The sequence below is a fragment of the Marmota marmota genome, unplaced genomic scaffold (assembly GCF_001458135.2).
Source record: "Marmota marmota marmota unplaced genomic scaffold, marMar, whole genome shotgun sequence".
Taxonomy (NCBI): domain Eukaryota; kingdom Metazoa; phylum Chordata; class Mammalia; order Rodentia; family Sciuridae; genus Marmota; species Marmota marmota.
Window position 1 is genome coordinate 32182340 of NW_026000016.1, and position 13810 is coordinate 32196149.

The window sequence follows — 13810 nt, forward strand, 5'->3', positions numbered from 1 at the left end:
TGGAAAAAATCTTGAATATATATGTTATTTCAAATATCATATTAAAAAATGAATTTCTAGCATATTTATTTAGATAAATAGCCTCCAAAAAAGAACACTCTGTGTGATTTAACAAAGGAAGCATTACTGCATCAGAAATATTTCTTGAATATTGTGAATGAAGATGCCACAAAAAATCAGGCATGAAAAGTGACATCCTATAGTTTGACTTAGCCAGAATCAGATCTAGATTCTCAGCAGCAAGCAGGAGACTCAGAAAATGCTGTCTTTCATTACAAACTTTATTTGTCAATACAATTCACAGTTTATACATGGTGCATTCCACCATATGAACTTTCAGAACAGTTGTTGAGGAAATGGATGTAGCTTTCTTTCTAAAAGAGCCTGACTTCCTAAAATTTTGGTTAGAATTTTTTAGGTTTATAAAAGTACCTTTAACAAGTTAACAGGATATTTACATTTTTAGTTTAAATGTAAATTTTGGAAAATAACTGTCTATTAGTTTGCTTTTTAAAGATCCTGGGTTTATTTTTTTAAGAGTCTAATCTGAATGCCGCTTGTTCAGATATGTCCACCCCCCTCAAAAACAAAGTAAATCAATTTTGCAATTATATATAGGGAAATCATTTTCTTTATGCATTTCAAAAATTATATATACAATGTACAGCAGATCTGAGTATGAAAATAAAGGAAAGGGTAGCGATTTACTGAGCACAGTAAATTTTTCTGAATTTTCCTCTGAATCCTGGAAACATCCAAAGAATTACAGGATATAAAATTAAACTCAAAAGGATTATCAGCCTTTCTATTTAAAAAAAAAATAACTCTCAAGATTTAGATTGTGCTATAACAGCGTTTTCTCTAATGTCAGAGACAAATTCTGCCGGCACTCTGCATTTTCCCGTGTGCAAAATCACAGTGATTCCAGTTGCCACTTCTGTTCTCACACCCAGTCACAATTCCAAAGGTACCCACAGAGGGCTGGACTGCATGTTCCTCTCACTGTGTATCACCTCCCCTTGTATGGCAAAAGCCGTCAAGGAAAGAAAGTGATATAAGTCTTTCATATATCAAAAAGCAAGTAGAAACTGGCAGTAAAATGCTTATTAGCAAATACTCGTTAACACATTGTTTTGCTACTTTCTTTTCATCAGAATGAATTTGCACCAACTGTTTAAAATCACCTCTTGTAATACCTATCTGTAACAGCTTTCTTCGGTCAGATCATATAAATACATACATACATATATATATATATATATATATATATATATATATATATACACACATATACGCATATACATGTATATATATATATATGTATATATATATATATATATATACTTACTTTCTTCTGCCTTTAAAAATGTATAGTTATTAATAAATGATAAATTTTCAGATATTCGAAAATACTGCCAGGGATAAAGAGACTGGTTGGGAGCAGCCAATGTTACCAGCCTGGTAATTATTATACTGTATGTATGTACCACTGGTACCTGAGTCAAATAAATACTCATAGGGCCCATCTTTGCACCTCCTTTCTCTGCAGTGCCTTTAATGCTAGAGTTTCTGAGTGTTGCTTCAATGTCTTTCAAATTTGGAATCTATTTCTTCTTCGGGCATCACCACTTCAGTCACTTAACACACTGTTTCCAGCAAGGTATGGTATTCAAAAGGGAGTACTGGGGGGAAAAGACTGCAGAGGGGAGCCTAGGGTGGGGGCAGGGAAGGGGAGACCATACGTTAGCTAGAGAGGTTCTGTTTCTTCATAAGATAAGGCACTGACAGAAAAATTTCTTAGGTAAAAGGCTGCATAAGAATTTCTTGCCATTTACAAAAAGAAATGTTGTCACCCATAAATGGTCCATATCTAGGCTCAGTTAGGTAGACCCTGAAAAGTTAAGGACTGATCCTTCAAAGCTACATTATTACCAAAAAACAAATTATAATTCATTCTGAGGCCTTATGGCACATTAGGAAAAAGGGGAGGAAAACAGTCTGGCCATAAAAAGGCATCAGACATTGCTTATCCTTCCACTCATCAAAGAAAGTGGACCATTTTACAAGCATCATCAGAGAGACAGTGCTGGCTCAGCATTCCCAATTCTCTTGATGGTACATGACCGTGATGGGTGTATCTATTTGCTTCCCCTTGTGAGCTCATGCACAATTTTTAAAATGCTACCAGCAACAGTCATAAAGAGCAGATAGCAGTCCTCACCTATGGCTACGCCTAAGGCTCTTCCAAAAGAGGGCTATTTAATGTTCTCAATAACAGCAATCTCTTCACTAGCACAGTGTGGCGTCAAACCGTTCAGATAGATACTTTCAGTCTTCAATAAGGGAGGCAAGACGTCCCTCTCGCTGGTCAGGTGATTTACTGACAGGGTCCTCCTACAAGGAGTCAGCTCCTGGTTGTGGTTCCCAGCCAGTTCTGCAGAGAGCTTGCGTTTAATGGAGGTGGCACGCTGGAACTTGTCGTAAATCTCCACACTGAGCCGCCTCCTGGTTTCTTTGAATTCGGCTGTGACATTGGCTGTCCACTCTGCAGCATGTGCTCGGAACTCTCCCACCTGGAGAACAGAGATCAGGAAGAGATTAAGGGTATATCAAAGACATGGCCAATATCTTGTGTGTTTTATCCTCTGTTCATTTTATTTGGGGGCTTTAGAAAGAAAATTAGAGTAGCTTTTTGTAAATTTGGCAATCTGTCAATGTCATTAGTGTAATATGACTCTAAAATTAATGATTATCTTAAACACTCTACATAAAATTATATTTCACTAGATAGACTTGTGTTTTTTGGTACATGAATCCTGTCATAGAAACTTTGGATGCTATAAATAGGCAATCTCTAAATGCTTTTAAAGCCATTTGGGGTATTTATATATTTTTTGATATGTATGTAACTTGATGAAGTATTTAAGTGTAGAAAAAGTCAGTGAGACATAATAAAAGCAGCAAAGAAGAAGAAAAGAATCTGGAATATGAATCAGGTAACCTAGGTGGGCTACAGTGATGCTGTTTGCTCAGAATATAAATCCTGGTTTCAGAGCTCAAAAATAGTGTGCACAACCTCTTAATGGTCATTTAAGAATTCTATAATTCCTAAGTAAGCAATACAATATTTGGGTTTTTTTTTTTTCTTTCAGAGAAAGCAAAGAAATGAGAACTGGTGAGTCTATTTGGAGGCAAGCTTGGGGAACAATAAAGCCTAAGGCATGATTTGTGAATGAATGTTTGCTCAATGTTTGCAAATCCACCTGTCTGAGCTGCCAGTCCTTTGGCTGTAGAATAGGCATCTTCACTGTGCACACTTAACAGAATGGCTGAGCTAATATTCTTCACAGACTGCAAGATCCTATTTGGTGTTATGTAGTTCTCTTCAGAGGATTAAAGAGATCTGTCAAGTGCCGAGCACATGCATAGAGAAGTATCTGCTACAGAACCCTGAGCCATTTACAGGTCTTCGAAAATTATGTCTGAACTTTTGCATACTAACATAGAAATCATATCAATCCCATGAGAAACTTTATAATTACCTTCTTAACGCACCACAATTTAGTCCTTGTGAATATCTCCTAGGTTAATATCCTAATATGTACCCACTTCTATCACTCCTGCTTCCAGTCTGAAGAGACCCCTAAATTCTGTGCTTCTGTTATTGGCTCTCTCTTGCCTGACAAGTAAATAACTGCAGCTATTTTTATTTTATTTTTCACCTCTATTGGATTTTGTTTTCAACTTTGGTATGAGAAATGTAATCAATGATTTCTAAATTTATATACTTATATGAATAATGAAAGGGGACAGATAGGTAAATTTAGTACAACATGATGTGTACATATATTTGGATAACCACAGATATAAGTGTATGTATGTGCCTGTGTGTGTGTACATACACAAAAACAGAATGAAAACTTCAAATATCCTTGGAAGATGGCACATGTCAGCTCCTTTATATCCATCCATAATAATAGACTCAAGGTTTTGATGATGTGCTTTTTATTTTAAAAGGTTTTTAAATTTCCTACCTGTATTACCTAACAAGAAGCAATTGCTTGTTATCTGGATCTGGCTGTGAGAAAATCAAAGCTAGAAAAATGAGACCTCTGTGGCAAACATAATTGGCAAGAAGCAGCATCTCCTATCCACTGAGGTGACTTAGAGGGAAGCTGCAGGGGAAGAGGTTCTGAATTTCCAGCAATTTAGCCTGGAGATACTTAGTGTTCCCATTAGGTACTCGGTCCAGCTACACTTAGGTACTTAAATAATTAAATATTTAACCCTGCTTTTCAGGGACTTAGGTTAGGGAAGCATAGAGGGTATCTATCAGTGGTAACAAACTACAAATCACTCAGATTTGGCTCCCTCTGCCACTGAGCTACATTCCCAGCCCTATTTATTCTTTATTTTGGGACAGGATTAAACAAAGTTGCCACAGCTGACTTTGAACTTGGGATCCCCCTGCTTCAGCCTCCAGGGTGCTGGGATTATAGGCATGTGCCACTGCACCCAGCCTATTTTTCTGTTTTCAACCTAACTGTCTTTCTGTTTTGACTAAGATTTCTTGAGATCAGAGTCACTGGAACATATAAAGCATCTAGTGTTTAATTCATACTTGAGCACTGTCCGTACTGTTTTGAATAACACTTTTAATATAAACAGTAATAACTGTTTTAGATCAGTTTTAATTTGATTTTAAATTGTTAAAATTAGAGCATAAAGATTGAACTTAAAAAACACTAATTAATATGGTCTTGGGAAAAATGCTATTTTCCAACATTACTTAATTCTCCTATGTTGTATTATAAGCCAATAATTCTGAGCAGTGTAAAATTTGAGATTTATAATAAAACAATAATTATTGATGAACAGCTGAAAAAGTCCATCTGACATTAACTCCTAATTTACCTAATGACTTCATAAAAAGGAATTAGCTTGATCTATTTGAGAATTCATAATCTTTTAAATGTAAAAACACATAGTAATACAATGTTTTCTATGATAAGCTTTTCCTAGTAGGAAGGTTAATATAATAAAGGAAACAACATAGTCTATATTTTTTTTAAAATAAGTGTTTGTGAAAAGTACAAGAATCACAAAAATATTCAATTTATCTCCACATATAAATAGTTAACCAAAAATAATTACTTCCCAGAACACATCTAAGTCTTGGAGCACTGTTTGAACTGATGGACCTAAAATTAGATCCATTCCATTGGCTTTATTTTGGTTACCAGGCTCTTACCTCACAACCAATCCTCCAAAAAGCAGAAAAGCTTCAAACACTCCTAGAACCTCCCTCCCTTTTCTTTGGTAATGGTCTCCACTTTTTTTTTTAATTTAAAAAAAAGGTATTTTTGCTATAAAAGTCACAGACTGCTTATCAAAATCCAAATGTTAATCTTTTTATTTGCTAATTTTCTATCTTCTCTAACTAGAATATAAGTTCTACGCATATCATCAACATCTGATACCTGGTATGTAGCAGACTTCCAAAAAATACATGTTAAATAAACATCACTGAAAACACATATACCCTGTTGTATCATATGCCAATGGAAAGAATTAGCAGTTATTTAGCACACATGCTACCATTGGTTTTCCTTCTCTCATTACCTAGTAATCTTTCCTCATCTTCCACCGTTTTTATCATTAATATTTTTGCAAAAAAAATGGTCTTACTCACATTGTTTTGCAAATTTTTTTCCCCTCAGCCAATTTTAGTCTTCTTTCTGTGTGCATACTGATTCTTCTACCTCATAGTTTGTATCAGTTGCCTAGCATTTCCCAGGATGATGGATATGCATAATTTAATCACTCCCCTAATGATGGATATCTGGGTGGATATTTGTGTGTGTGTGTGTGTGTGTGTGTGTGTGCAATCACCTGCACAAGTGCATGCACACATAAGCATTATTAGAAATAACACTTCATTGAAAATTTTTGGACCCATATCTTTACCAATACAAACTAACTATTACTATAAAAACACTGGGTCAAAAGACAGGAATGTTTTCCAATTTTTCAGGCACTGAAATTTCTGATTTTGCTTAAGAGGCAGAATAACATGCTAGAGCTAGATCTCCAAGTTTGAATCGTAGCTCTACAACATATTCACTGTGTGTCTGTGTTTTTTTAATCTCTCTAGCCTCAGTGTCTTCTGGAACATTGGGGAAACAATACAATTCTCCCCACAGAGTTGTTATAACAATCAAATCAATTAATATTTACAAGAAAGCAATGCCAAGTATATACTGTACACTACAGATACATACAAACTTTTATATATTGCTATAACTTAGACCTGCATTACTGGTAAGAGTCTTTCTCATTGTGAGAGCTTATTTGGTATCATTTTCATACTTGGGATTCCTGGCAGCCTCACTACTTCCTTTCTGTATACTCAGGTGTGAACTCTTGCTTTTTCATGGAAACAAACCAAAACCCAACCAAAACAAAACCTAATTACTGGCATCTTCATCGAACGTCAAATATTTTCATCATCTATTTATTGCAAGTTGAAACTGATGCAGTCATGAGAAAATGGACAAAGAATGAAAACCTTCCTTAGCCATCATCTGAATTTTCTCCAGAAGCCAACTTCACAAAGTCACCTTGATCTTGCAGGTTGCTTTAATGACATGCACAAAACTCTCTGTGGAGCCTTATGCTTCTACAAGTTAGTGAATCCTGCCGATTAGGGAAAGGCCAAATGTGAAAAAAGCTCAGACTTGTTGGAGTCATAAACTTCTTATCTTTAATTGCATTTCATCCCCGGCAGAGGCAGGTATTTTTGTCCATTTGGGGGAGCTTGTTTTTTCTAATTTCTACAAAATTCCCAACGATGTCTGGAGGTCATAAAAGCTGCAGTGAAAATAGTGAGAAGTGGGATGGGGCAAAGTGGAGGATGTTCCTGCTCTATAACTACATTCTGCGTGCCCACAAGCATCTAATTTAGCCTCTTTTGAATTCCAGGTTTATTAATATAGAATAAGGATAATAAAGCACTTCCCAAGAGAAACAAGTCTGTGTGTGTGTGTGTGTGTGTGTTTTCTTGAAATACAAAGGACTTCACAATTACTAATTACAATAAAGCTAATGTTGCCTGGTATGGTTCCCAAAGGATTCTGTTAATTAGGGATTATTCCCAAAGACTAAATATCTTTTGGAAGAGTGCAAAGCAAATTCAAAGTATATGGAAATCCACCCCATAGATTACATTAGGGTGAAGATACACTGTCTTAATTTCCTAAAGCTGCTAAAAAGAGTGAATTGATCCATAAAAGTGTGCCCTTGGGCTAATCATACCCATAATAGTATGCACTTCCTTTTTTTTTTTTTTTGCATTTTATCTTTCCACTGCTCTTCAAGATACTGGTCTTAAGTAACATAACTGCTCAAACTCAGAGTTTGGAAATAATGGGGGAAGTAAGTTCCTCAAGAAAACAAATTAAGCATAAGAAACAAAAAATATTTATTCTCATTCCCTTAAAAAATTCAACATTTTACAACTGTAATGATATCTTCACTAGACATCAAATAACAGTATCTTAAAGTATAGACTCATCTTTAATGGTGATAAAATTGCATATTAAAGCACTAATGGTGCTTTTTTTGTTTTTAAAGAAAGAAAAATAAGTTCCTGAAAAAAAAATCACATTTACATAAGCAGACTTTTTTCTTGATTGAATTGTTAATGCTTGTAGTATTCCAAGTAAGTAAAGTTAATCCTTATATGTGCAAATATTGTTTCACTGTTTTTGGTTTTTTTTTTTTTTGTACCAGAAATTGAACTCAAGGGTGCTTAAACACAGAGCCACATACCCCAGTCCACTTTTATTGTTTATTTTGAGACAGAGTCTCTCTACGTTGCTTTGGGCCTCCATAAATTGCTGAGTCTGTCTTTGAAGTTACCATCCTCCTGCCTCAGCCTCCTGAGACACGGGTATTACAGGCTTGCACCACCATGCCCAGCTTCCTTGGATTTTTATAAAAATTCTTCAACCACTTAATCAAGGAGCACTGTATCTTCATATGACCAAGCAATCTACCTTATTAGTAATAAAGCTGAGGATCAAAAAGTGAGTAAGACCAGCCCCTACAAGATCCCAATGACTGTTCCTGCAACACATGCACTTGACTGAAGAAAGAGGTTTCATCCTGGATTTTCTGTAACTTTCTCACCAGTGATCGGGTTTACAAAAAAAAGCAAGGAAACAGAGAGGTACAAATAGGTGCTTGTCCTCTAGACTACTAGCACTGCTGTCGTCCTGTCACTAAACTTGGTGGACAACTCCCTGTCCTTAACTTGCCTGATGTTCACAGCTGCAAATGGTATTGCTGAGTGTTCTGTTCCTTCCAATCCATTTTTGTCCTTAGTTTCCAATTCAGCACACTCTTGTGTCTTACTGTTCAGGTTAATTCTTGCCAATCAAGCTTGTACAATCATTTTCTTTTACTGTCCCTTCAACTACTTTTGTTCCTCAGGGTTTGATTCTTCGTCATTTCCCTGGATGATCACATACTTCCAGTTGTGTCAATTAACAACTACTTGCTGATGACTCATGAATCCATACTTCTCGGTCAAGTCTCTACGAAATTCCAAATCTGTCTCACTCACTGCAGTTTGAACATCTCAATTCAGATGACTCGCAGGCAGCCCAAGCTCAGCACATTCCCAAACGAAATAACCAAACTTCTCAAACCCGTTTTATTAAACTCAATATCTTAACACAGTACCATTAAGCAGCAAGTTTCCCAAGTTGAACTTCCATATAACCTCTCGCTCTTCCTCTTACTCCACCTTCCATCAAATCAACCCAAGTCTTGAAGATTTGCCTCTTTTCAGTTTATACTGTCAAAACTATGGTCAATCACCATTTTCTCTCATCTGTCTACTCCAGCAGTCTCCTAAATGGTCTTCCACATTTAAGTCTCTCTCCCTTCAAAGGCATTCTCTACTCAGCAGACACGATGTTCCTTCATAGACACAAATCCACCAAGTACTTTCCCTTGTATAAAATCATTTGGCTGATTCCTGCTCCACTCTTGAGAGCAACTCATGTGATCTAGGGCATACCTCTGTTCCAGCTTCGATTCTAACCACCATTCCTCTTAAACTCCATTCTCAAGAGTTGGCCTGAACATTTCTTTTACCTCTCTAAACATGCTACCCTTTCTTTTACCTTCCTTCATTCATTGCTTGTCATTCTCTTGGTCTAGAATGATGTTTCCTGGGTCCTCTCTGGGATATTTTCTACTTATTGTTAAATTGGACATCCTCACAGAGCCATTTGTTGATCCCCTAGAGTACATTGGCATCATCTGCTATTTGTACCTTTTCTTCTCAGCACACTCTGTATTTTCCTAGCATTATTCTCATAACAACTCATTACAATTACTGGCTTTATGACAGTAGAGAGACTATGCCTGCCACATCATACTGAGTATTCCCAGCTCCTAAAGGAAAAAATATGGTGGGAATTCAGTAATAAATGAATAAGTGAATAAATGGCAAACAAATTGATTATATATCTATTTTGTGGGGCAGAGAGGGTGGTGGAGATTTAACCCAGGGGCACTTTGCCACTGAGCCACATCCCCAGCCCTTTTTTTGTTGTTAAATTTTGAGGCAGGGTCTCACTAGTTGCTTAGGGTCTTGCTAAGTTGCTGAGGCTGGTCTTGAACTTGTGATCTTCTTGCCTCAGCCTCCTCCGGAGCTGCTGTGATTACAGGAATGCACTATCCCACTTGGCTTAATCAATCATATTTTGAATACATAGTAAGGTAAAAAGATTCTCCTTGCTCAATGATTCTCATAAGAATATCTTGCTTCTCTCTTGGAGGGAGATGGAGCCTGTGAAAAGTACTGACACATAGCCAGGTCTGTTTATATTAAAGGTCCAAAATATGTTTGTCAAAACTAACTCTTCAGTCATTTTGTAGAGCTTCCTGACTATTCCAAGAAGCCTGTGAGACTGCTATATGTCATCCTCACATGGAGAATCTCATGCCTGTTTCATGGATCTTGTAAATCAGATTTCCTCTTTTCCCCTTCTAATGATCAGTCCCCTGACCATTTCTCTCTCTCCCACCACTCTGCACAACAATACCTGTTAGGCTCTCCCAGAACCCGGACCTTACCATTCTCATGGCATGCATCCCAAGCTAAAGAATGGTTAACAATTTTACATTAGAGGAACCATTGATGACTTCTTCATCAACTATGAACATTTACTACAGATCCTATAGCTTTTCGATGTGTAAAGTTGACATGATTACAGAGGTCATTCTTTGTCCTAATTTTCATGTTTATTTAATGATTTACTTTTGGAAGTCCCTTTGTATCTATTCCAGGTTAATATTCATTAGAGTAGTCATTAAAAAAAAAGAAAAACAGAAAAACTAACATGATTTAAAGAAAAATTTCACTATTTTTGGCTTGAAAATACTTTTAATTTGAAGTGACTAAATGCCTAGTCCTTATCAATTACATTTCTACAGAGATCATTTTCCTCTGGAAAAAGTTTGCAAAATGCTCACTACCTATTTTTCCAGGAATGAAATTATTTTTGAGGAGTTCTTCCTTATGTTTTCTGTTTCCTTCTGATCTATTTTTCAGCCAGGCCTCTGTGACAGGAAGACTCATCATTCTACCAATTTGTTCTTTTGTGTGGTGCTAGAAATTGAATCCAGGGCTGGGCAAAGACTCTTATCACTGGTCTACATCCTCAGCCCTACTCTGATTTCTGAAAATAGTTTGCAGGAGAAAGTTTCATTAAAAAAGAAAAAAAAAAAAAAGTCCCCTCTCCACATGGTAACAATGGCAGAAGACTCTCCTACAGGGGGTTAACTGGAATTAACTTCTGGGTATTAGTTAACATGAAAAAAGTTCCCCAATTTTATACAATATTGTCAAATGAGTTCTGTTTCTATAAAACTTAGCAAACAACCTCTAAGACATGGGACGACCTTGCTTTGTTTTAAATTTGCAGCCCAGTTTATCTACATAAGCTTGGGGAACTCCTCAAATTTAGAATAATTTTAAACAAAATTATTCATTTTTATTACATAATAAATAATTGGTTAATTTAAAGCCTTGCTTTGTATTCCATTTTCAGAGGTTGCCTACACTATTTCATCTTATCTTCAGAATCCTCAAAAGCTTTGTCCTCCTGAAAAAAGTCATTGGCCCTTCTGTGCCTTTTCATTAGACTGGAAAACACCATGTTTTATGCTCCAGTTTTTCACCCAGCATATTCTCCCCTGTGAGCTTTGAAATTCCACTATCCTCTCGAGATTTTCTGTTCCAATCATGATAAAAAGAGCAAAAATCCACATGTGCTAATATTTTAAATGGTCCATTTCCAAAAACTGAGTACCCCCAACAACAGCATTAGCAACCACATTAGAATGGAAATCTGTGGTATGATTTAAAAATGCAGCAACAGTGACTCTGCCAATACTTTGGGTCAGAAAGCAATTCATGCTTCCTTCCCAAGCCCCGTCTACCCACCGTTTTCTCTGAATCACTGCCTTTCTATCCTTTGTTTGTGTACAAGGAATTTTTTTATTGTTTTCAATCCTAGGATCTTATCCTAATTACCACACCTAACCTATATTCTCTGTCCTAATTGGGTTGACTCTCTTCTCAAGTTATCCTCAACTTTGAATATAATCGCCTGAGAAAGATAAGACAGTTCCTGTGCTGGATCACCAGTGGATAAAGAATTTCTATCTTTTTCCAAATATCGACATCCCACTTAGGTATTGGGTAACGCTCGTTAGCTGCAACTTTTCTTAAAAGAAAAATAAATAAATAAATAAAATAAAGAATCCTATTTTTGTGCAGATACAATTCCTGTTTTGATGTGGGTAAAGTAGCACAGGGTGCCTTTTCCCTGCTGGATGTCTTTAAGAGAATCTGAAACAAAGTTGAGCATTAAGGATTTGATAATGGTCATTTGGTAATTTTCTTTGCAAGGTATAAAACTGAAGAGGTTTACTTCATCTGTGACCAATACCTTTTTTTCCATCCTTTTGATGGGATTTCAACTTACTTTTCTCAATGCCCAGATGCTTATGTACTTTAATGCTTTGAGGAATGTTAAATATTAAAATTTAGTTAGCTGAGTTGAAAACATCCCTCTGTTTAAATTTGTAAAAATAATATGAAGCCTAATTTGCATTCCATTTTCAGAGGCTGCCTAGACTATAATTCCCAACAATTAACATTTATTCATTTTCTGAAGTATTGACATTTCATTGTATTGTTGAACTGTACTGCGAGAAAGAACAATTTAAATTATTCTCTTTACCAACCAGGTTACAAAAAGAAAAAAAGCCTAAAAGGATTACTTAAGTATCACATCATTATCCCAACAGAACAGTAGGTGATATTTTCTTCTAGTTTTCAGAAAAGTATATGTAATATTCATAGTACCTGTAACCTAAACTACTTTTTTTAGTTAGCTACTCCTCAACTTCCTAATACAACATATATTAATATAATTGCATAAAAATTAAGCATGACAGACCTTAATCATTTTAATAAAAACAATGTCAAAAAATAATAATCTTAAAATTAATGATATTATTTTAAGTAAAAACTCACTTCTAAAATATTAATGCATGATATAGTGGAGCTGCAAAATCAAACATTTATTTGTTATGGAGTAAACTTATTTTTGATACTGAATATTCATGAAATTCTCCCCACTGGTCTGAAATTAGGGTATCTGTAACAATTCATTTGATGGAGTCCATCTAACTGATGTACCATCTTATTGTATGGTAAAAATGGGGGACAAGGAAATTCATACAACAGTAGAATAATTTATATACTTGTTATAAAATCACACCACACTGTTATATGACTGAGTTACAGTAACTAGGTATTTGTTTGATCATCAGAACAATGCAGAAATTCTACAGGTGCTACTATCTAATAATGAGGGTGTAGTGATCAGAGTTCCTAGGTAAAACACCAGTCAACTGCTTAAGGTATCAAAGGTATGCAAAAAAAAAAAAAAAAATCAAGCATAATAACTGAATGGGATTGAACGTAATTCTTCAGGTATTCATCAAAAAAATGTATTCATTAGGTATTTAATGAAGGTAAAACATTAATGGAGTTTCAAAACTTGTTTAGGGAAACCTAGATTAAATAATTGTTTCTGTATAATAAAAGACCTTGTTATGTTCACTACATGATTATAGGGCCAGTCCACCAAAAAATGTTTTGCTTCCTTCCTCTTCTTCCTTTTCTATACAACTCAGCTCCAATGGTTGCCTGGAACAGAACTAAGCAGACATCAGTGCACCAAATTTGGGGAGGGGGGTCATGGCTCCAAAGTGGAATGCTGTGGCCTGACCAGCATAAGGGGAACAGCCACACATGGGTGTCAGCTCAGCATGGGGTGTCAGAGTCTGAGAGGAATGACAAGGGAGTCCAGCAAACAGCACTGGAGACCAAGCAGGGTGATGAGGGCATCCCTGCAGGGTCGTGGCAGTGGCAGCAGGAGGTCAAGATTGGTTACATACCAGGGGACCAGTTGAGTGGTAACCTGAGAATCACAGGAATCGGGTATTTTACTGTAAGTAAGAAAGAAATTACAAATATAAAAAGCAGAAAAGTAGAAAAATTCTTTTGTATTGAAATGGAATTGGAGATGTCAACTCTGAACTCACTGTTTTCAAGACAGGGATAGGTATGTAGGCAGGTGATGATAATGATACACAGAAGACATACAGATAGATATAAAGTAAACACACATGGAAATATGTGTATGCATAAATACAAAAT

At 36.0% G+C, this 13810-nt stretch overlaps 1 protein-coding gene across 4 annotated transcripts in view; it reads right to left on the reverse strand.

The window, feature by feature from the left end:
- Positions 1 to 260: 260 nt before the first annotated feature.
- Positions 261 to 13810, reverse strand: part of Kcnk2 (potassium two pore domain channel subfamily K member 2) — a 186234-nt gene continuing 172684 nt past the window's right edge. For all 4 annotated transcript variants that reach the window (XM_048809384.1, XM_048809386.1, XM_048809385.1 and 1 more), the window contains one exon: positions 261 to 2573. In XM_048809384.1, the coding sequence (XP_048665341.1) occupies positions 2256 to 2573 (318 nt within the window). In that variant the 3' untranslated portion in view covers positions 261 to 2255. The remainder of the gene's footprint in view (positions 2574 to 13810) is intronic.